The sequence below is a fragment of the Marmota marmota genome, unplaced genomic scaffold, assembly GCF_001458135.2.
Source record: "Marmota marmota marmota unplaced genomic scaffold, marMar, whole genome shotgun sequence".
Taxonomy (NCBI): Eukaryota; Metazoa; Chordata; class Mammalia; order Rodentia; family Sciuridae; genus Marmota; species Marmota marmota.
Genome location: NW_025999982.1, coordinates 27,093,780 through 27,118,303, shown reverse-complemented (window position 1 = coordinate 27,118,303; position 24,524 = coordinate 27,093,780). Strand labels below are relative to the sequence as shown.

The 24,524-nt window shown below is 33.3% G+C and overlaps 1 protein-coding gene across 1 annotated transcript in view; it reads left to right on the top strand.

Moving 5' to 3' along the window:
* The window catches only part of Eys (eyes shut homolog), a 1,560,564-nt gene that overhangs the window by 943,214 nt on the left and 592,826 nt on the right, over positions 1-24,524 (top strand). The window contains 1 exon segment of the mRNA XM_015487393.2: positions 4,192-4,283. Within this exon segment, the coding sequence (XP_015342879.1) occupies positions 4,192-4,283 (92 nt within the window).

The following is a 24,524-nucleotide window of genomic DNA, read 5'->3' as shown; positions in this document are numbered from 1 at the left end:
AGTTATATGTATCAAAACAGTATGATTTGAATTAACTTGAATTATTTTCTTTTCTTTATGTTTTTATGTTGACCACTTTTATGTTTTCCAGTTTCCCACTCTCCCAAATATAATCATTGTTACCATTTTTTATAACCTCAAAGGGCATGTGTGCTCTGGGGACCCTTATGTAAATAATTCCAAGATCCTTTCATAGTCCTGAAGAAAAAGACTATTTTCATGATAATATTAACATACTGTTTATCTTTTTCATTCTCACTGTCATAAGTATACATTGGAAATTTTCAGAGGATACATATTGTGTTCTTATATTTTTTTAATTTTCACAATGACTTTCAATTTTTAATTTTGTGAATATTGACAGGCATAACCCAATTTAAAAAAAAAAAAAACTCTTTGAAGGTCTTAATTTTTAAGAGTGCAAAACAATTCTGAGGTTAAAAAATTGAAATTGCTGACTGAACACATGGTATATTTTATAATTTTCTTACTGTGGGTCCTTTTGATTGATACATAATAACTATATATACTTACAGGTGCCTTATGATGTTTGATATAAGCATACATTACATAATAATCAAATCAGTGAAACTAAAAAGAACAGAGATTTCAAGATAATTAGAAGAGAGGGTTTTCACCATTTTTCAAAGGAACAGTAAATGTTTGAAGTAAAGGGTCACAACATTTTTCAAAGGCCCAAGATTACACAAATAATAAAATTTAAAAGCCAACTTTGATTTTAAAGTATATGTTCTAAGCCTAACATTATTGTATCTTAACAAATTATTCACATTAGTATTCTAAAATTTACTTTAGTAATGTTATTCTAATCATCATTGCTATAAATTAACTAGCTCAGCAGTCCTCTATAGGCAACAATAATTGTATTTTTCCTACCATTCCTTTCATGATGTGATATATCACCATGAATTTCCATGAATGGTCAAGGTATACCTTAAGCTTCTAGTAGATTGATTTTGTTGAAATGTTCATTTTTCTTAAGTAATAAAATACATTCAGAGAATTTAGCACAATAGCTGATACAAATATCAGCTCAACATAGCAGCATAAAAGCAGAAATATTTTGATTCATTCTTGTATCTTGTTTATTCATTCATTGAACTATGTAGCTATCACTTGTCATTATGCCAGGTTCTCAAGATTCTGGAGTAAACAAAACACACTTGGTATTATGTGTTACCTACTAAAAACAACTTTATGTTGTTTTTAGTAGATAACACATAATACCAAGAACAGAAAAAAAAAGAAATAGAATTACATAATGAATGAAATAATATAACTAATCACCCTGCATCAATCTGATCCTCTAAAAAAAATTATCTTGTCTCTGCTCTACAGCACGTTTCTCATTTAAGAGAGAAATCTCCTTTTCCCTTTGAGATGAAGCAAAAATACAGCAAATATAAGAGATGGTAACTCTCATATAATATAGAGAATTGAGAATTGGTCATGTCAGAATGTTTCCCTGCAGCGTGATTTTTTTTTTTTTCCTGCTAATACAACTGCCATGACCAAATTCTAAAACAGCTAGTTGCTTTCACCACTGAGGACATCTCTAATCAAAGGCAGCATGAGTAAGTACCAGAACCTGTAGGAGTTGTGAATAAAAATGTTTTAAGTAATAATGGAGTATGAAGGCATGTCACTATTTACACTTTGAAATGTAAAAAAATTAACTTGTAATATGTTAAACCAGGACATTTAGGAACTATAAAACTAATGGTTGAAGAAACTTGGAGAATTTCTTTTCCTTAGATTTTACAACAAAGAAAATATAAACTGGCATGTCTGTAATAATAATACTACTATTTTTTGAACTGCAATTATTGGACAATTTTTATTTTAAGAAAAGGTAGTAAGATTTCATAGTCTTGGACTGGAGCTGAGCTCTCAGGGTTTGATTCCCAGCTCTGCTCTCAGGAGCTTGGGACTTTGTATATATTTTGTGCTTAAGTTTACTCACTTGTAAAATGTGTGGAAGAATAAATATATATTGTGATATTTAAATTATAAAATAAATACATATTGTGAAATAAATGTCAAAAAGAATAAATTCTTACAGACACATAGAATGGTGTCTAGTATGTAATAACTGTATGTGAGAGTAGTTAGCTGTTTTCTCCCTGCATCTTAAAAATAACCTGCAGACAAACTAAAGCTCTCAGAGAGTGACTGTATTACACATGCTCTTCTGTTTTAAAGATAGTTCATCAGGAATTTCACTCTTTTATAAAAATCAAAGAATCCATATCCTTTTCACTTCACATTATTCTTGCTTAAAATGATTTAGAGGAAATTTCAGTGTTATTCAACCATGATTTTTAGATTCCTCTGTTCTATGATGATTTGTGAGACTGTTCTCCAATTTCCACACCAACTTTTACATATAATCATAAGGGGATTGCATTTACATTACAGTTTTCACAAAGACATATTTATGGCTGCACTTTTAGAGAGATCATAATTTAAGGCTTATTCAAATTCTAGAATGGCAGAGCTGTTTATAAAGATATTAAAAGGAATTTAAGTTTTTAGGAAAGTTTAATATGTCAAACTTATTTTTTTTAAAATATTTTACTCATACCAAAACTATAAGTAGGTATATTCACTGTAAACATTCAAATATCGGCAATTGCACTTATTAGCTGTTCAATAAATCACTATACATCATTAACTAATGTCAAGTCACTCACCTCAGTTTCCACCTCTAAATACTGCAGATAATAGATGATATCTCCTTCACAAATTTTTGTTTTTTAATTTGACACCTGCATACTCCTTTTATAATTCAATATATAGAGTAATAATTTTATAAACAGTAGTTATTGTATGTATTTATTTATATACATATATATATAATACTGAAGCTATTTTAATAAAAGGTAAAATCAAGTAATATTAATAGAATTGTATGTAAAGTATCTAATAAATGTTTAACTTTGACATTCTTGAATATAACAGAAAAGTAATAATTTAGTAATGACTAATAATTTTCTAGTATATTTGAACAAATTAAGACCATCCCACACATATATACTTTAGTTAATACATTATCACTTTAGCTCAAATAACTATCTTAACTGAGTTTATAAATTTCAAAGTATTAAACATAAAAAGCATATGAATTATTACAAAATTATTAAAAGTTCTAAGTGTTCTGTCTTGGACACAAAGTAAGAATTCAATAAATAACAATGTTTACTTAGTTATACATGGCTTGAGAGGAATGTACAGCAAAATGGTATGAAATTTTTTTCTACAAAGTGCATATCTGTATTGAAGATTTTAATGTTGCTTAAATACTTCTTAAAATCAATTTACAGTTTATAAATTGATAAAGGAAAGGAACTCTTTGCAGTGGATAAATATTATGAAAATCAAAATATAAAGCAATATATTTATATTTGTACTACTTATGTGAAGATTTACATATACCACCTGAAATATAGCTCAATGCATAGGAGTTATGAAACACTAGGCAACTGTTTCTTAACATAAATGTGAGTTATAGATACCGTGTAGATTGAATAAAAATCTTTAAAGTCTTTGGGAAAAACAGCCCCAATATAATCAATATTCTTACAGGCATATGCTTGCTTCGAAAATTAATAAGTCATTGCCCCCCCACCCATAGGATTAGCAGGGGTACCTGCTCATTCATACCCAATATAGACATGGTTTCCCTCTCTAGACCATAATTTAGTTGGCCCATTAGCAGTCATACTACAGATGGTCCTAGATGCCCTCAAGCATCAGAAAGCTTGGAAAGTGTGGTTCACTTTTAAAACCTTTAAATCCCTCTTCCTGTGACATTAACATTGGCCTCTAGATTGTATTAACTAGTCTTTGCATTGTTTAACTGCTAGTGTGTGCTTACTAATAACATTTGTTTCTGCTAGCAAAACAGGAAACCTTTATCAACCATGTTCTGCAAAACACTAGAAAAGAATGAATCATACTAGAAGACTGGCAACTGTTTGTGTTGAGTGAGTTTTACATTTGAAATTTAGCACTCTTTCCTTGCATATTTGAGGTGTTACTTTTCTTAAATTTCAAACTTATTGTTTCCCCCAAAGCAACAAGAAAAGTATTGGTAAAGATTGTGTCAACCATAAAATATTAATTTCATAGTAAAAATCTGTTTGACAAAAACATATGTTTTTCTTCTAGTACCACTTTTTCTGTGCTGGTGAAACAAAATTGAAAAGCATTCACACTACCATTAGAGTGGATGATGGACAAAGGTATAAACTGTTTATCAGGTAAGATACACTTGTTTTCTACTTAATCTCATAAGTAGCAGATTATTCTTTTGGTTATTGTCCTCGTCATTTTAAAATGGAGGTTATCCTTATTAGTATTCACGTGTGCTTATATGTGAATTAATGTTTACCAAGCTTTTCTATATATCCTAAAAAAGTGTACTAAGTAAAGATTGTTATAGGGGTTATATTGTCAACAAACTTATATAAGCATATTACAAAGAAGCTCTGAAAGCCTCATATTATTTCCACTTAAGGAGTTATAGCAATGAAATAAGGTGGTGTTTTCTTTCAATAAATAAAATACAATGTATTCAGTGTAAAAATTTGAAATATTCAGAAACATAGAGAAAAAATTTACAAAGACCCATTATATCACAAACCAGAAAAATTAGAGAATGTACATTTCTGATATTTCCAAAAGCTGTATCAGAAGGCAACCCCCCAAGTACTTGTCAAATCAGCTATAAATCAGGTACCTATCTAAAAACTGTAACATGATATTTTATTCATTCCTACTTTTATTTTATTTTACTACTTATACTTACTGGTCTAATTCCGAGGCTGGTGATCCATTTTGATTTGATTTTTGTGCAGGGTGGGAAATAAGCGTCTAGTTCCATTCCTCTTATATGTAACTAGTTTTTCCAGCACCGTTGCAACATGATATTTGTTTTTAACTTCACTTTTTTATTTTTAGCAAAATATATCTAATTTAGATTTAATGTTTTTTCATCAAGAGTTTTACCACTCCCCAGTACTTTTTATTTTTTGAGACAGGGTGTCTCTAAGTTGAGGCTGGCCTTGAACTTGAGTCAAGTTCAAGTTCAAGTTCCAGCCTCCTGAGAGGTTGGAATTTCAGGCATAAGCCACCACACCTGGCTCAATATATGAATTTTAGTGGGAAATAATTCAGCCAAAATAGCCTTGTGGCAGTTTGAAAGTTGAGGCTAATAGAATGTAGGCAAATTTCTCAAGATCATATTGCTCATCAGTGGGGAGCAAAATTAGAATCCAGATCTCCTGCCTCCTAACCTGATGAATGTTTCCACTATGATATGTTCAGTCAGTATTTTTAAAGTGACCAAATATCATTTGAAGTCTTCTTTAAAGGAAACATTAAGTGCAAAACATTTAAAAATTTTAAGAATACCTATTTTTCACTGTTCTCATTACAATGCCACTTTTAAGAATATATATCACCCCCCCAAAAAAAATCACTTTTTTTTCCTCTTTTTCAGTGTTGGGGATGGAAAACACAATGGTGCTTTACCACTAGGCTACAACCCCAGACCTTTTTATTTTTTTACCTTGAGATGGGGTCTTGCTAAGTTTCCAAGTGTGGCCTCAAACTTGTGATTCTCCTGCCTCAGCCTCCCAAGTCACTGGGATAACAGACTGAGACACTATGCCCAGCAAGATCATCTTCATTTATGTGTTATGTCACTATGATAATTTTTCCATTTACATGCATTGTTGTGTTTAATTTGTATTAAACATAGTTGACATTCTTTTGATATTGGATCTAAATCATCTAAATTAAGAAATATTTCTTTTCTGGCCATTGGTTTGTCTGAAATATTGTAACAGAAAAACTTACAGAAATATAGTCTTCTCTATGATTACCCTTCGTAAATAGCAAGAGTAGAGTTCCATTAATTTATTTTCTATGCCAATAAAAATGTTATTATAAGATAAAAAGGGGGAAATCTTTAATTTTAAGTTAAACGCAGTCAAGAATTCTGTATTCACAATTTTTTGACCATTAACAGACTCTTATATAAATAGTTGCACACATTTCACTCTCAACTCTGCACTTTTCCATCTCATTTCTGCTGAAGGATGACATTCCCCTGATATCTGAACAAAGAAGGGACCTTCCTCACATGCTCTTCTAACTGTGGGGAAAAAAGAACAGCAAGATCCTATGATGTAGTTCTTACAGAAAGCACAAAACAAACATACTCCATGAAAAACTAGTGAGCTTATTATTTTTTAGAACTAGGAAAAAGACAAGCTGTTCTACAGCGTTACATGGTCCTTTAAAAATATATATATGATTACTTAAAATAGAAAACTCAGGGAGGAAAATCTGAAGTATTTAAAATCAGGTGAAATATAGAGTTGTAAAATGAAGATATTAAAAGTATATATACTCATACCACTTTAGTGAGAAATTAGCTATAGCTATATTTTAATGAAAGGGAAAATGACAATGGGAAAAGCAGTGGTGTTAGACTACGGAGCAATAGCTTATGGTATGTTCCAGAAGTAAAGCAGAGCCCAGCACTGAGGTACACGCCTGTAATCCCCAAAACTCGGGAGGTTGAAGAATGAGGATTGAAAGTCAGCTTTAGCAACTCATAGAGACCTTCAACAATTTAGCTTCACCCTGCCTCAAAATAAAATGTAAAGTTGACTAAGGGTGTATTTCAGTGGCTGAGTGCTTGCCTAGCACATACAGACTCCAAGTACAATTTCCAGTGCTGAAAAACAATTAAATAAAAAGAAGTAAAACAGAAATGGGTATGTATCTGTCACTCCAATTTTGAACACCACACATATATTTAAGCCCAAGTTACTAAGAGAGTTTGAGATGTACCTGAATTTTCCATCAAACACAAATATGAAAATGTGATGCTATAGTTTATCCAGGTCTGTTGGTATATTTATAAAAATTTTAAATACATTGTATAATAGTTATATTGTTAATATATACTGTTTAATATATACAGTATGGCATTGATTGTACGATAACATATAATTATTCATTTATACATAATTATGTTATAAAAACTGATCATGCATTTAATAATGGACATGTTGGAAAATTTTCTTCATTTAAAGTCACTACATCCATATACTTTGTCCTTGAAGGAAGGTAAAATTTAAGACTCAAAAATAGAATTAAGTTTAGTTGTTCTGACCTCTTCTGCTATGGGACTTTGAGGGATTTGGAGGGGTTTTGTTTTTCTTTTCTTAAATGCTATCATTTAAAACCAGTACCTTGAATAAACAATACATCCTTCATTTGTGTCTTATACTTAAACTTACAGTCAACATCCTGATTTGTAAGTAAACTGCAGGAATTCTAGTAGAACTTTCTCATAGAGAAATTATTAGTTTTGCTCTATTGTTGGGATAGGTAGGCAGTTTCTTATTTGTGAACTGTACAAAGTCAAGCTAGACTCAGAGAGGACATCCTCAGTTATCCTTGAGAGAATCATTTATAAGCTACCCTTTATGTACAGCCTTGTGAACACATAATAAATTACACACAATTTTGGGGGAAAAAGAACATAGTGTTTTTGTGAACAGTGAACAATCTGTAGGAAGTTTGACATGTATGATGAAATCCCCACATCAACAAATATTTTCTCCAATAATATAGAACTGAATACAAAGCCTGAATCCCTTACATTTTGTCTATTAGATGATGACAGGAGAAACATTTTCCTTAATATGTAATGGTATCAAAAAAGAAGAAAAGGGAATTATTTTAAGATTATTTATGTAGGAAAGAGTGAGAATAAAGTATAAAAGTGCAGTGGTAGTCAGGTAGATCATAAAATTCCACAGTGAGACCTGGGAACAGCATCACAAGCAATAGACATCTGTATAAAAAGCAAATAATATGAACAAAGAAGTGTTTTCTTCTTAAAGTAGGGTACAGTAGTCTACAGTATACAACATTTCTGGGCTCTCCAGATCCACTGTACAATCTCTTCTTCTTGGCTCTGGTTTTTTGAAACTGACTTATGTTGATTATATCAGTGCGCTCTATTGTGGGTTAAATTGTGATCCCACAAAATTAATATATTAAAATCATAACCCCCTAGTACCTCAAAATACGACCTTATTTGAAGATAGGATCATTAAAGAGATAATAGAACTACACGGAGGTCATCAGAATGCCTTTAATATAATATGATTAGGATCTTTATGAAAAGGGGACTTGCAATACTCAGACAAAATTTTCAGAGAAGGAAGACAATGTGAAGTGAAGGACAGAGTCCTGGAACAGATTCTATTCTCAGTCTTCAGCAGAATTCAAACCTGACAACACCGTAATCTTAAACTTATAACCAACAGAACAGTGAGACAATAAATTGCATTTGCTTTAGCCACTCAGTTTGTGGTACTTTGTAAGACAGCATCACCAAACTAGTATGGTGTCCCCTTGACCTTGAGCTTTCTGCAGTGACAGGAAATGAGAGGAGGAGGAGAGTGAGGGCAAGACTTCTATTCCCTTGACCTGAGTGTGCCCAACAGGCTGCTAGACTCTTCCTGGCACTCTCCTTTACATTCTGATCACTCCTTACTTCCTTCTAGTCTTTCCATGTAAAGGTGGTATCAAAGTAACTCTGTTGACATCCATTAAATATGGATTCTCCAATCTCCAACCCCCTCTTTGCAAAAAGCTCATTCATTCAAACATATTTAAATTACGTTAGTTGAAACGTGCAATGTGTTTCTAATGAGAACTCAAGTCTCCTTAAATCAGCATGGTGGAGAATAGGTGGGCTAGAAATAACACATCCCGCTTTCTTTTGCATTGTGTTCTCTAGAATTTAGTCATGTGGACACACTGAATGGGAAAAGCACCTAGAAAAATTTTCTAGCTTTGCATTCAGGAGGAAAAACATCAGTTAAAACAATGCAGGATAGATATGATAAGAAATATTTCTAAAAGAGAAATAAATAACTGTACTTTTAGGATTCAAACAAAATATAATAAGCAGTACTGCACTGCATATAAAACCTTAGTTAATATATATGCTATTTATTTATTAAATAATTATATCTTGGTCAAAAATGTACACAATATCAAATTACATATTATAAACAATTGCATTATTTTCTTATATTTCTAATATTTAAACTACCCAACATTTTCATCAATGTTGGGACACTCTGCCTGAAAATGACAAATTATTTCATCTTTACACCATAAAATTTAAGTTTCTGCTGTGTTTGGTAGAGAATGTTATCTAAAATGCAGCAAATTGTGCATTCAAAAAACAGAGCAATTTGAAAGAAATCACTTATTGTAGGTGAAAATTGGAATTAAGATAATCAGAACTGTCATCATAAGTATCAAAGTTGTGCAACTTCTTTTCCAAAAGAAGTCTGTCTTCCAAGGTATTTATAATAATACTATGGACTAAACATGTGGTAACCAAAGCAGGAGTACTTTGGCTCCGAGTGCAGGAAAATCAGTGAAGTGGAAAGAAAAAGTAAAAAGCCACTTAACCACTTTCCAAAGGTAAAGATTTTTCTTTCTCTAATGAAGTGTTTACATTATTTCATTAATCTATTCATTAACCACTGCCAGTAATGTCAAGAAAAACATGCCAATGAAATAACGATTTTATTTCAACTTGAACAAAATAAAGAAAAAACAATTGATTGTGATTCTAAAACAGTATTTATTCACCCAGCAAAATGTCCCTCTAACATAAATCTACTTTCATTTTCTTTTTCCCCATTATACATTTGTTCAACACAAAATGTGGTTGAAAGACTGAAACTTTGTCATTTAACTTTGGAAAAGAGAATTTAAAGTGTAATCATCATAGGATCACTTACCCAAAGGAAAATTAAGCTTTATTATAACTCCATCTATTCAAATGCCCTAATAAATTGGTTACTACTTTTTAAAACCTATTTTAAAACAAATGTTAGAATATTCAAACATTAAAAAGTGGGAAACTTGCCATCATTTTACTTGAAAGTTTGAAACTATTTAACCCAATACAAAAGGAATAAAATAAATATCAAAAAAAGTTATTGCTATCATTCATACTGTAGAGGGACTCAGAGTTCTATTTGTTGTACTAACATCAAAGTTTTTGTTTTTTCCCCTGAAACAAGGGATTGATTATCATTGATTAGAAATTAAAGCTGAAACTATGTAGTTGATATTCAGCCTACAGTTTACCAAGAGCTTTAGGAATGATTTTCATCATGTCTCAGTAGAAGGAGCAGACGCATTGCCCATCAGAAGTAGCAAGTAGTGTCTATGAGCATTTACTGAGGAGCTATCAGTTAATACAGCTACTATCAGCTGTGAATAGTCAGGTATTTTAACACATATCTAGGATATAAAAACTAAAAGAGGATAAAAGGCAGAAGTATGATTCATATTCTATCAGGAAAGATAATTTCCAAATATATTTTAAGCACCTTTTTAAATGAGATGATATATAGGTCAGAAGTAAACAAAATCATAGAGTTGTATTCTTTTTTCCAACATCATGTATTTAGTAAGATAGAAGTGATGGATGAATCATAATAATGGCTGAGCCATCCAAACAGGTGCCTCTGGAGGCTGGACAACACATAGAAACAAAGGCTAGAACATTATAAATATAGATTTCCATAAGTAATTATTGGGACCTACATTTTTTAATTTGACCTGAAATTTGTCTTGTTTTAGATGCTGTCTGTGCTCTCACCTGATAAAAGAGAGACTTAGAGCTAAAAGTTCTGGCTGCTTGAACTTTCTACTGCTTATTATGCAGCGTGGCTTACACTGCCTTTCTAGCTTGCTTCATTTTCCTCTTATCCCTACAAAGAGGTGAACTCTGTCTCCTATGCTGATAAAAACATTGGAAGTGCAAATTGATAGTTCATAATTTCAATATTGGTTTTATAAGAAAACAGAGACTATACAAAAGTTTGACAAAATGAGAAAATAAGTTTATACTGGTCATATTTTTGTAAAACCTTTCTGTTGGTTATTTCAGTATAAATATAAAAATTAATAAATATTAGGATTATTTCATTAAGAGAAATTTGGAATATTAAAAGCAATTATTGAGTGACGGATTTTAATTTTCCTAAAGTTGAAAGTCTATGATCTTATTGAGTGCATTTTGAAATACTATATACTTTGAATTTAAATTTTTTAAATAGTTCTTACTTGTTGATGAAGACCACCACAGTATAATTAACTTACTGAATTAGTGTCAGCCAAATAAATTAGTCAAATGTTGGGAGTCAATTGTGTGGAGGGAGGAGAATTCAATTTTGAGAACATTTTAATCAGCAATCATTTTTCCAGAAAATTAACACAATTCAATTTATCCCATAAATATTGTCAGCTTCATTTCATAAGTTGAAAAGGACCTAACCTATTTCATTTAGTCTTATTTCTAAAGTTGCCTTTAGTAATGGAGAGTGATTTTCTGGAAAGGAATTCTGAAGCGTGACTTAACAATTGCTTCCATGCAACTTGTTATTTTATGTTCATTGGAATGACTTCAGAATTAGAAGTCAAGTCTATATCCTTTAGTTGTACATTACATTGCAAAATTATATGCCATATTTATGTTCACATCAAACCCCAAAAAAGCCAAATATCATTTTCTAGAATGGCCTTTTTTTCCCCTTCTAATGAGAGTGGCAAGCTTCAAGTTCAGTTACAAAGCATTCTAATTGGGAAGCATGGCACACCTCCCAAAGGGTCTCCATGGTTCATTCACCAAAGCCACACGGAAAAGCATGTGTGTACATCATTGAAGTACACAAATCTTTTCTGTAGCTGACATTCTCTATAATTTTTGGCTCTCTGTTGCTTTGCCTTACTCTCTTCTATGACCTTTCAGGTTGCTTTAATTGTTAAAGCCTCATTGATCACCACATGTCATTAGAAAAGAATACATTAAGGCTACATCCACAGATTCATTGGCAAAAAATTTCTAGGAACCAATGAAATGTGCATTCCTAGATAACCCTGTCATTTTACTTGTTTTTAAGAGAACAGATCATTAATAACTATCATGCTACTATGAAAAAACACAGTGTTAATAAATTTGCCCAAATTTAAGGTAAGATATGATCTGGTATTTCTACAAGAAGCTTAAACTTTGTGAGAGTTTCAAAAATCGTGCTTGAAATAATGTGATCATATTGTGGAAAAAAAAAAGATCATCTTATATAATTGAATACATTATAACAGATTAGGCATAGTAGTTCTTAAATTGTCAGAAACAAAGTAACAAATCCTAAGAAAGTCGGAATAGTTAAGGATAGCTGGAAACCTCCATTTGAGAACTATGGATAGGCATGACATGATAAATTGCTTATTGGGGAAGTAGGGAAAGTTTAGGATAGAATGCCCTAAGTCTAAAGGGCAGGGTTCAGGGAAATAGTTTAACTCTTTTACTACTTGGTAGACTTCTACCCAAGGCCCGCCCTCCACTTGTAATCCTAGACTCCATCACTTTCCACATTCTCAAGGACACCTCTCTTTCAATGGCACCCTTTTGCTTACATTATCCATCTTTTTCTCACTGCTGGACCATTTCCTAAAGAGTAAAAGCAGTCTTTAAAATTCCCCGACAGCAACACATCACTCTGAGCTCCTATATTATTTTTATCCCATTCCTATTCAGAGCCACATATCTTAGAAATTTATTACACAGGGGATTTTGATTTTGTTACCTGCTATTTACTCTTCAAACTAATTCAATTTGGCTTCTATGTTCCCAAAACCAACACAGATTTTGTTAATGCCACCCATGAGTAGGGAGTTTTATCCTTTAGATGATAGCTGTTTTTTGGCTTTATTTTGTTTGTTTTTAAACAAAAAAGGGCTATTGTCAGTTTTTACTCTGACAACACAAACAAGTCTTGTTCTGTGCAAGCAAAACAATGGTCACACTACATGACTTTCATGTTGACAAAGCCAGTAAATTGTTTTCTGACTTAATTGTGCTAAGCATTTTAGTGAGGACATTCCTCCTTCCTCCACTACTATTACCTTCCCTCCTCCTTCTCCTTTTCTTGAGGGAGGAATACTGAGAGAGCTCATAATCTGCTTAGAATCAATTTTCATGTCTGCTTTAGAAAGAATAATTTTTAAGGGGAGGGCAGAGGGTAGTATTATTGGCCAACTTATATTGTGTGTGTGTACAAATATGTAACGACAAATCCCATCATTATATACAATAATGCACCAATGAGAATGTGGAAGGAAAAAAATCTAATTTTGAATCCTTTCTGTCTCTGTGGCTGGTTTTTCTTTCTCTTACTAGACTCATTCCAGTTTACTTTCCTTCTGAATTCCAGATACATATATACAAACAATAACCTAACTTCTTTTCTATTTCTCATTCATATCTTCAACTTAACCTATCCAGAATGAAATTCCTGACACTCTACCCCTAACAGCCCCATCACTTCTCCATTTCACACACACACACACCCCTACACAATGCCTAGGATTTTTCCCATCTTAGTAAATAGCACTACTACTTATACACTGGGTAGGTCTCTCCCCTCTGAATCCATTATAGTCTGAGTCTTCATCACTTTTCAGCTGGACTTCTGCAGTTTTGTTTTGCTTGCTTCTGTGCCAGGGTATTTGTTTAAAGTACATTGCATCAAGTTACAACTCTGTTTGAAGGTTTGAGTGGTTTTCCTCTTCAGTGAGAATAAAATCCAGACTCTCTGATCACTGGATCCTGCATAATTGGCCTTTTACCTATTTTCCTCCACCTCACTATACATGACTTCTTCACTTCTTATGCTCCATTGACTTTGACATTCTGTCACTTCTGAAACCATCTAGATTTTTTTCCCCACAACAGGTCTTTAATCTCACTATTCTTTCTAGCTGGAACACTGTCTTTTCTTGTCATTCTTTCCTCTTCTGTCCTCACATTGGAACCACATGGCTTCTTTTTCATTATTAAAATTTTGGATTAAAAGTCATCTCAGGTATCCCTCCTAGACTGTTCTGTGCAGAGAACAGATGGTTTCCTCTCAGACAGTTTCTCACATTGTTCCCACTTAGCATTATATTTCCTGATTTTTCTCATTGTTTCTGTGTTCCTAAGGAGACACTAAACTCACGGGTCAGGGACTTGTCTGTTTTGTCCTGTGCTGAACACTTCACCAGCACCTAGCATGCAATTGGAATGTAAGTAGCTGATTGATAAATAAATATTAAATAATAAATTAGAGGTAAGAATGAAATTTGATTCCAGATATCAAAGGTAGCTGGATGTTGATGAACAGAGAAAATTATAAAGGAAGGAAAGAAATCAGAATGAGCCATGTCTATGGTCATAGCAATAATAGGGTTTACAGAAAAATAAAGCAGAAGCTGTTTGGAGATGCCATAGAAACCAAAGGCCCATTTTGGTATAGTCTCTCGGCTTTCCAATTAATTAGACTCAGTCTCAAATAATTTTTCTCCAGGGCTGGGGATGTGGCTCAAGTGGTATTGTGCTCGCCTGGCATGTGTGTGACGCTGGGTTCGATGCTCAGCACCACATAAAAATAAAATAAAGATGTTGTGTCCACTGAAAACTGAAAAATAAATATTAAAACTATCTCTCTCTCTCTCTCTCTCTCTCTCTCTCTCTCCCTCTCCCTTTCCTCTCTCTCTCTTTAAAATTTTTTTTTCTCCAGATTTATATGTCATTGTTTTATATTCACACTAATATGAATAACAATCTGATACATTATAAATCTGATATATTATAGGTAGTTAATATTGACAATAATACGCTCAATAGTTTAAAGGAGGCCTCTCCCCCTCCAAATATCTTTAAATATCTCCTTTTTAAAACTTATTAACAGATGTCTATGAATTTTACTGGATGTTCTTGTATCATAAGCATATTTGATTGAGGTTGTAAACTGCCAAAAATATGGAAACACAGCTGATTTATCAACTGTGTTATCACTATTGTGGAGTTATTTCAAAGAGATGAAACATTTAAATTGAGTCAAATTTTATCTCATAATATTTTGCAGTTGAAACACATATGAATTATTGAAGAACTCCTTCACTAAAATGGAAACTTAATTTTATTCTATTGTTTGAAAAATGTTTAGAATATCATTTTTAAAATTTGACAATGAAAGTATAAGTATAAAAGTAAATATTTTCTTCCATAAAATTAGTACATTTAAAATAATTAGAAGTGATTATGTTAGTATACATGCATATATTTGAAATTAAATTAAGAAATATGTTCTATTTAAAACTTTACAAAGCTGGTCATTGGTGATCTCACTGGCAGTTCAGAGAATTTGGCTTATTAATGTATCTATTAAAGATAGCCCATTCCTCTGTTGGGATTACCATGCCACCTCAAGAGGCTCAAAAACTCAGTTATGCTAGAAAATTCTGTGTCCTACATTTCTGTGAGTACTTGAGACTAATTAGAAATGCTGTATCCATTTAAATATATATAATAAACTTATGTTTAGCTGCCTGAATTTGAAATAGGAATTCAATTTATAACTGGAGAATGAGATTGCTTAATATTTTGGATATGATGGTTTTAAATTGATATTTATGTGACATCAGACTTAAAATGAAAGTGATTATACATTTTAATTTACTTCCTTCTAATCAGTCTTTATATCAATAATTATTAATCCAAAGAGAAAATATTCTAAAATTAAAAGCTAAGCATTTTGAGAGCAAAACCTTTGCTTGTTAATTTTTATGTTCTCATGACCTGACAATTTGCTTTGCAAAACAATGAATAAATGTTTACTGAATGATTGATTAATTTAATGAGTGCATAAATGAATACAACCTTTACAAAATAGACATTCGATATTCCCAAAACAAAATTATCTTTAAAAAATAGAAAAGAAAGCACATTGCATTTTTTATAGTTCTAGTAGCCACATATTACATTTTAAAAGACAATTGTAAAATGATATATAGTCTAACAAAATGTAAAATTAAATGTATGTTATGCCTGTTACTTTTCTAATCTACACTATGAAAGAAAGTAATTGGTACTCTCAGATATGCTTGTGAGGTGACAGGAATATTAAACCAATGGTAACACAAGGTGAATGTAGACATTATGTTCAGAGTAATTAACCTCTTGCTCTGTCATCCTTAGAACAATTAAGAACAAATTTATTAATATGGATCCATTGCAACAATATGATGATAATTATCATATGAAGATTTCTTCTGAGACTCTGGTATTTAAAAATAAAAACAAATCAGAAATCAAAGATAACTCAAAGAAAAGATTTCTGTTCTTAGTTATTCAATTGAACCTTCACAACAGGAAGTCCAGTATTTTATCTTTGAGAGTCCCAACCCTGCCAGTTAACCAAGTACACTAATGCCATGCAGTCTAAAATCCTTATCAGATGAACATCAGTATGATCCATTTACCATTGCCCTTATTTCTTTATTCCAAAACAGAGCATAGATAGATAAGCTATTTAATTGTCTAAAGGCCTGTTAGCATTGCACAAATGTACCACATGTATTTACCTAAACAAAGATATCTGTACCCAAAACAAGGGATACTTCCTTTGTTTCAAGTAATATGTTTTAGGTACCATGGAGTCTATCAACACCCTGTTTAATCTCTTTATTAGAAAAAAATTCTCCATCTATTTATCTCAACACTACTTAATATTCGAGGATGAATAATTATTGTCAATGTACTGGGGATCAAACCCAGGGACACATTATCAGGAGCTACTTCCCAAGTCTTTTTGATTTTTGAGATGGAATCTTGCTAAGTTGCTGAAGGTCACACTAAGTTGCTGAGGCTGTCCTGGAACTGCCTCTGCTTCTCAAGATGGATAATTCTTTGTTGTGAGGTGCTCTCCTGTGTATTGTAGAATATTTAGTTGTATCCATGGGTTTTGCTTCTCCCCTCACGTGTAATAACCAAAATTTGCTCTTATATTGAATACTATCAAAAGTTGCCAGGATTCATAAGAGCAAAAGTACATACCCTCACTGAGAACCACTGATATGCACGTGCATGAGCACGTGCTTGTGTGCGCATGCACACACTCACACACTTTATGAACTATTTCAAAAGTAATCAACAATTTCAAAATTATTTCAAAGAATGGGTAATTATTTTTTATTCTGATTTTGGAAAAGAGAAAAGAAGCAAACCGTTTTTCTATTTTGAATTTTTGAAGGAGGAAATAACATTCATTATGTTTTGGATTTAGAAAGTGGCTTATCTTTAAATGCTTCCTGAATCAAAGATAAAATTTTACTTGTCAACATGCCCTAACCAGAGAATGTTCTTAATTTTTTAAAAAATTTTCTTGATAAGATAAGGCAAAAGTACCACCTACATATTTCTATTTGGATCTTTAAAAGAATTATACTAATGAGAAATAATAACCTCACTAACTACCCACTCCCTTAACCATAGCCACTTATGATATAATAAATAGTCTAAAGAGAAAAAGGAGTTGTGCAGAGCTAATCGGGATGAGATTTTTAGCAACTGGAAATCAAGATGAGATTATTCAGCAAACAGGAAAGTTTTAAATTTTGGTCACAGACTGGACCGTTCTGTTTTTCTTAAATTTTTCCTATTCAGTCGACATCCTGACATCCCTACACCACTCTAACCATTTCTATAGCAAAGAAGCTGGTGGTCATTAGCCAAAGCACATGGAACATCCTTAACACCCCACTACAGCTCACCTCCTGAAGGACAGCATACTCAAACCACAAAATAAATCTAACTTGGGACATAAGTGGGAGGATAAGATGGAGAAGCATGTGTCTAATGAGACTTAATTCTGTTGCATCATACAGAAATTTCTCCAACCTTAGGTTTCTTTTGCAATTGTAGCATGTAGATATCTACCAGGATCTCAGGTATGCAAGATATATAATTTTATTTTCTACAAATTCACTTAATTTCCATTTTATTCTCCATTCTGATGGATATAGCAAAAAAGCAATTCCAGTCAATGGGGATCTCTCCCTCTGCCCTTGTAATTCCAACAGAGTGCCAAGGCACAGGTGGTACAAGTAGTCATGTAGTTACTGATGTCATCCAGTCCCACTGGGTTCTGGTGAGAGAACTGTTTTCTTTGTCAGATCACACACAGGGCAGAATATGGGATGCCTTTAGATTCAATTTCAGAAAAAAAAAAAAAAACTCAGTGCTTTCTGCCGTTTAAGAAAGACATAGCATCAAGGTGGATATTAATTTTTTTTTATTTCCAAAACAATTACTCTGAAGCTTGTTAAAGCTTTAATATGTGCTCACTGTGCACTCAGTTGTGAGGAATTGAACAGACTACAATTTTACAGGATCTTAGGTAGATAGCTACAGTATAAAATAATTGAAGGAGGGGTTCTGGTAGAGACCTGCACAGCACACAGTAGGAAGAGTTGTGTTGGGGGCTACTATAACTACCCTGTGGCTCCTCTCTTCCCCTGGAAGCATTCTTAAGTCACCGCTCCACAATCCAAATAACCATAGTAAAACATTTTGAAAAACAGTTTTATTATAAGCTGTTTTAATTTGAATGGCATCAAACTAGTTAAAAGAAAGAATATGCGTATTTTGTGAGACTTGAAAAACTAGAATTATTTTTCATCTTTTTCACAAATAATAATTAAGAAGCAACTAAATCCTTGAAAGGATGATTCTTAGTGACCTTCACAGGATTTAATTGTGTGAAAAGTTGCCATTTTCAATGTAATTTAATTTAACAACAAAATATATTTTAATGGACTATTTTGATAAAACATGGATATTTTCACTTTTCTGGTACTACAGAAGTATAGTATGCCAATTAAAAGAGATTTCTGGAAACATGGAGTGCTGGGAGCCATTAGCCAAGTAGGTATGACAATTTCCTTGCCAGCGTACCCCATGATGCAGTGACATTGAATGTAGGTGTTGAATTGGACAACCTACCAGGCACAGTCCTTTAGCCACATTAACCTCACTCCCCCACTGGCACCAAGGCCAAATTTGGGGGCCAACAGAGGTGAGGCAAAGAACCTCACCCCCCCACTGGTGCATAGACCTATCCACAAGTATGGCTGTATGCTGGACCGGTAGTCAGTGACGGGTATGATTCAATTGCAGTGGTATCAACCTAAGACAGGAGGCTGACGCCTAAAGGTCAGTTTTCCGATGACGGGTAAGAACCATTGTAAGGGTTCCACAAAATGTCGGAGAAAGAGACCACCAAGTGACCACTCATGCAATTGGCAGAAGGGGGATTTATTGAACCAGCATGCTGGGGCTCCGTGCCCACTCAAGAAGGGAAAGCAGCCAGAGCCCCGAGCAGGGGCTGAGCACTGCTTAAGTACACTTTTTGGGGAGGGCGGAGGGCTTTGTATACATCAGAACAAATCATCATGAGGCGCAGGAAAATTGAATAACAGCTCCTAAACATGATTGGTTCATTCATTGGTGGGAACAGGTCAGGCTGGAGTGATAGGTCATTCCTAAGGAGAGTACACATTCAAACTGATTGGTTCAGGCCCTGCAAGGCCTGCGTGCAACCACACAGACCCCTTCAGTTATTCAACAATCAGACAATCAGGGGAAATGTTTACTGGGCGGTTCTAAGCATTGTCTTAACAGCTACAGAAATTTAACTCAGACCTTGCAGCTTAGAAACTTTTACAACACCCGGTCTTTTACCCTTTAACTTTTACGCTTTAACTTCAATTTCTTTTACCCTTACACCATATGTTGAATTGGACAACCTACCAGGCACGGTCCTTAAGCCACATTGCTTGTTGTTTAATTAATCAGAAGGGGGGAGATGCTGGGAGCCATTAGCCAAGTAGGTATGACAATTTCCTTGCCAGCATACCCCATGTTGCAGTGACATTGAATGTAGGTGACCTTGCTCAAGGACCAAGGCGGATTAGGGTGTTCCCGGTTTAAGATAATCGGGTTTAGGGCGTTCCCGGTTTAGGTTCCAGGTTTAAGGTTTAAGATTATTCCTGCTGGGAATAGGGCGTATCCTGCTGCCTGCGTTCCCCTTGAGTTCTCACGGGATTCAGACAGTATATTTTGGAGATAGAAGCCCAGTGGAGGTGGATTTGGGCAGAGAACGTGGATTTCCCCAGAACGTGTTTGTAGATGGCTGGTGTGAGTTCGGGAATAAAGAGTTGCTGTTTGAATCTACAAGCTGTGTGGTGGCTCGTGATTGTGTGCCCAGCCAGACTGTGGCAATGGAGCAAATCCTAACACTGTCACTGATTGTGCAACACTGTGCTTGTTACTGAGCAACATAGGACCTAAAGCCACTCATTTGTTAAATGCACATTATAAGTGTACCCATTTCAGAAGGTCATTATGCATTTCATACAAGCATGTGCCTTGCTTTAGAAAGTACTCAATAAATCTTTGCAAATATGTTTATGATTTGATTTCAAAATTATAAATACTCATGTGCTGCTTTCACTATAATGGGTCAGGCTACTAATTGTGATTCCACTATGTCTAGGAACATGAAGTAACGAGACAGCAGTAAGTCATGACTATTATTCCAACTCCACACAACATGGTCTTAAAAGGCATGACTTCTTGAGTTGCACCAACAGAGTTCTGATACTATCATCATCACTTGTTGCACAATTTGGTCAAATCATCTTCTAAGTCTTTCTGGGTATATTGAGGGTTAGGAAAGATAAAATAGGTAAAACCCATTTAGTAATCACTTATAAATGTTAGCTAATATTATTGTTATGTTATCATCAATATTAACAGCTTTTTGTTTTGTTTTGTTTTGTACTATCATTATCTTTTATGCCATAGCCACCATTTTGTTCAGGGTAAGGTACTGAAATTTTATTCATGTGTCTTGACAGGGTTTAAATAACTTTACCAAGATATACCATTAATGCCTCAAAAGAATTGACATTATACAAATTAATAGGCCTCAATTCCTTAGTGTTAAGGTATGGTAAGTGATACAAATTAAATACCTATAGAACTCATTTGAATGAATGAATGAATAATATATGTTTGGATAAATGAATTAATTATTTGGAGACAAAAAGAAACCTGAAGAAATGGGGAAAAGTTATAATGGTTTACAAGGTTTATGCTGAAATTAATTCACATGTGCTAAAATATGAAATAATTGTAACAAGCTCAGAATTTGAGTGTTTTATTGCTGCTTTCAGTAATTTTGCCATAGATCAGAGTCCAGAGAATGTAGATTTGGAACACTAAGGTGAGAATTACTTTAAGCATCAAATTTTATATCCAAGTGTGGGTTCTTATTTCTTTTGATTATGAATGTAGAATAAGGAATTTGACTTTGAAAGTACTTACTAAGGAATGATCATACAAGCAAAAACACAAATTCTAGGAACAGAGCCAGGCCCTGATTTCCTCTGTCCCTGGAGTGTTTTATTTAAGGAAACCATTGATTTCTGCCACTACTCTGAAGAAACTCATGTGCGAAGGTGGCCAAAAAAAATCTGTCTCCAATTCAGTTTTCTAGGATTCTTTCCAAGGGGAGATCAACTTCTTTTGGATTAACATATGAGCAGCTTTGTTGAAAGTAGCCTTTTGTACTTTAAGCTCAATTTTAGTTTAACATTTTGAAAAGAAAAGAAAAAAATCTCTGTGATCCTTTCTATGAAGCTTCGAAACTTCAGCTTACTTCATTTTAATATTTAGGACAAGGAAAAATACTAATATCATCAAATGAAGTTTTTCCAAAGGAACTGTCAACAGCCTACCATTTGCCTGAGGCTTACTAGAGGGCATTTCCTTATGAGACATTAAAGTACAATTAGAAAACATCTAGCTTTATGCCGTATGATTTGAAGAAAACTGAAAATCACTCGTAATTTTTACTAATGAGTAAACATACTTTCAAAATGGGCCCAATAGAAAGTAGCACATTTTGCAATTCAAAATAATGGAAACTAGAACCCTTCCCAATAAACTGGAGCATTTTCCAATAATGCATTTGGATATGACATTGCCTTCTTAGAACTAGCCTTAGACTCATACATAAAACATCAGAGAGCAATGTGACATATGCAGAGGATGCTTAATGATATTGCCAAGAGTAATCCTGTGTCTAGCAAGAGAGAAAGTAAACTGTGATGATGTTTAATTTTAATAAAAATGGCCAGCGATGCTACACAATTGGAAACATCTATACATGCATTTTAAATAAGTTACTTATTGTCTTAGCATCATCCAAGAAAAACAAAACTGAAAATGCAGGTAAGCAGAGTGACCTCTTGGAACTTACACTTTTGTAGCAGGAGACTTAAGACCTATGTCTTCTTTGGAATAAATTTACTTGCAATTTTATTTACAAACTTGTGTAGCTCACAGTGTGCTCCCATCATCACTAAGGGTTTCCACCAGGCAGCAAAGATTCTGAGATCCTTTGAGTGTATTATTGCTCATTAACACCAGGATCCTTTCTTGTGGTTCTTCTGCTCATGTGTAGGATGTATTTGTGTTTTTTTTTTTTTTTTTTACTATTGTTTTTATTGGGTTTTTACACTGGAATTTTTTTTAAGTTATTTAAAATTTCATTTGAAGTTTACATAGGAAAGTAAAAACTCCTCTCCAAGTCCTACTTTATCTCAAAGGTAAATATTTTTAAATCTTCAGAAATTTCTTCTATATTTCCACCTTCACACTTCTAAATGATAAATGCCTATGAATATTTTTATATATTTATTGCCCAAATTATCATTGACTCCATGTTATAATAGATGAAGATGTACCTATCTTACATTAACTGTCTGTCCAGCCTGATCCTTTCAAATCCTGTCAGTCTTTTGAAAAGCAATAAACAAATTATAAAAATATAAATTATGCATACTGATTTTTGTGCAACCCAGTGTTACTATACAGTTGTTACCTTTCCTTTTTGTACCCTCTCACCACTCTATTTCCATAAATCATTTCCTAAGTTGCTCTTTGCATAGTTTCAATATACCTTTCTTTTTCTAACCTTTCATCAGATATACCATATGACTATTAGTGATGAGACTTCACTTTAATATTCTCTTATATTTGACCAAGTGATCTCTAGATGTATCATTTCTCATTTTTTGTTTTATTCCACTTTTCTGGAATAAAATGTAGAAATGTATTATATACTAGTTTCTGTAAACAATGTAAGGGAAGTGACATTTTTGTCACATATGTATGTATAGTTAGTGTACTGTCAGACTTAATTTTACACTTCAAATTTTTAATGCAAAGTATGAGCCATTTTTTCTCAGAATTTTGGTTTTTTACATTCTGTGTTTCTGTTGGAAAATTTAATATATTTTATCTATCCATTTATTTATTATTTATGTAAATGTGATATCTTTTAATTTTTCTTAAATTTTCAGGAAATTTTTAAGGGTCTTTTCTCTGCTTGTATTATTTTGAAATTAAACAGTTATATAGTTTTAGTCAATCTGGGTGGCTGTAACAAAATAAAATACTTGAGCAGTTTGTAAACAATAGAAATTTATTTTTTACCGTTCTAGAGAATGGAAAATCCAAGGTCAAGACACTGGATGATTTGGTGGTTGGTGAGGGCCAGTTTCCTGGTTCATCAATACATTTTGCACTAAATATTGATGTGGTAGAAAGGGTGAGGAATCTCTCAGACCTCTTTTATAAAGGCACTAATCCCATTCCTTCCCTAATAATATCTAAAAGGTCCCACTGGTCAATACCATCATTGTTTTAATCAGATTTTATTTATCCTGCAACAAAAGGACCTGAAAAGAACAATTCTAAGGAGGAAAGTTTGTCTTAGGACTCATAATTTCAGAGGTCTCAGTCCACAGATGATTGACTCCATTCCTCAGTGCCCAAGCTGAGGCAAAACATCATGGCAGAAAAGTATGGTGGAGAAAAACAGGACTGGACATGGCCACCAAGAAGCAGGAAGAGAGTGCCACTCAACAAGAACAAAATATATGCCCCAAAAGCACACCCTTAGGGATCCACCTCTTCCAGCTACACCATACCTACCTATGGGTACCACCCACTTAATTGTTATCGGAGTATTAATGTTCTAATTAGGTTAAAGCTTTCATAACCCAGTCATTTCACCTCTAAACTCTCATGCATTGTCTCACACATGAGCTTTGGGGGTCACCTAACATCTAAACCTTAGTAATCACCTTGGGGGTTTGGATGCCAACATAGTAATTTTGAACATATAAGCATTCAAACCGTAGCGAGTACTTAGGATTTTTCTCTTATCATTCACTCTGTTGGATACTTCATGGAACTTTTTTTGGCACAATGCTTCAGGACTACTACCTTAGTCTCTTATACAAGCCTAAGTGATTTTCCCGTCACTTTATCTTTTGTCCTAACATTTGAAATTCTCAAATTCTCAATATTTCTTTAGTTTTGATATTAACACTTCAAGACTTATTTTCTAGTTTTTATCTAAGTGCTCTGATTGTTTTCTCCTGATATGGTTTTGTTTTAGGAGAGTAACCTTCCATTTTCTCCC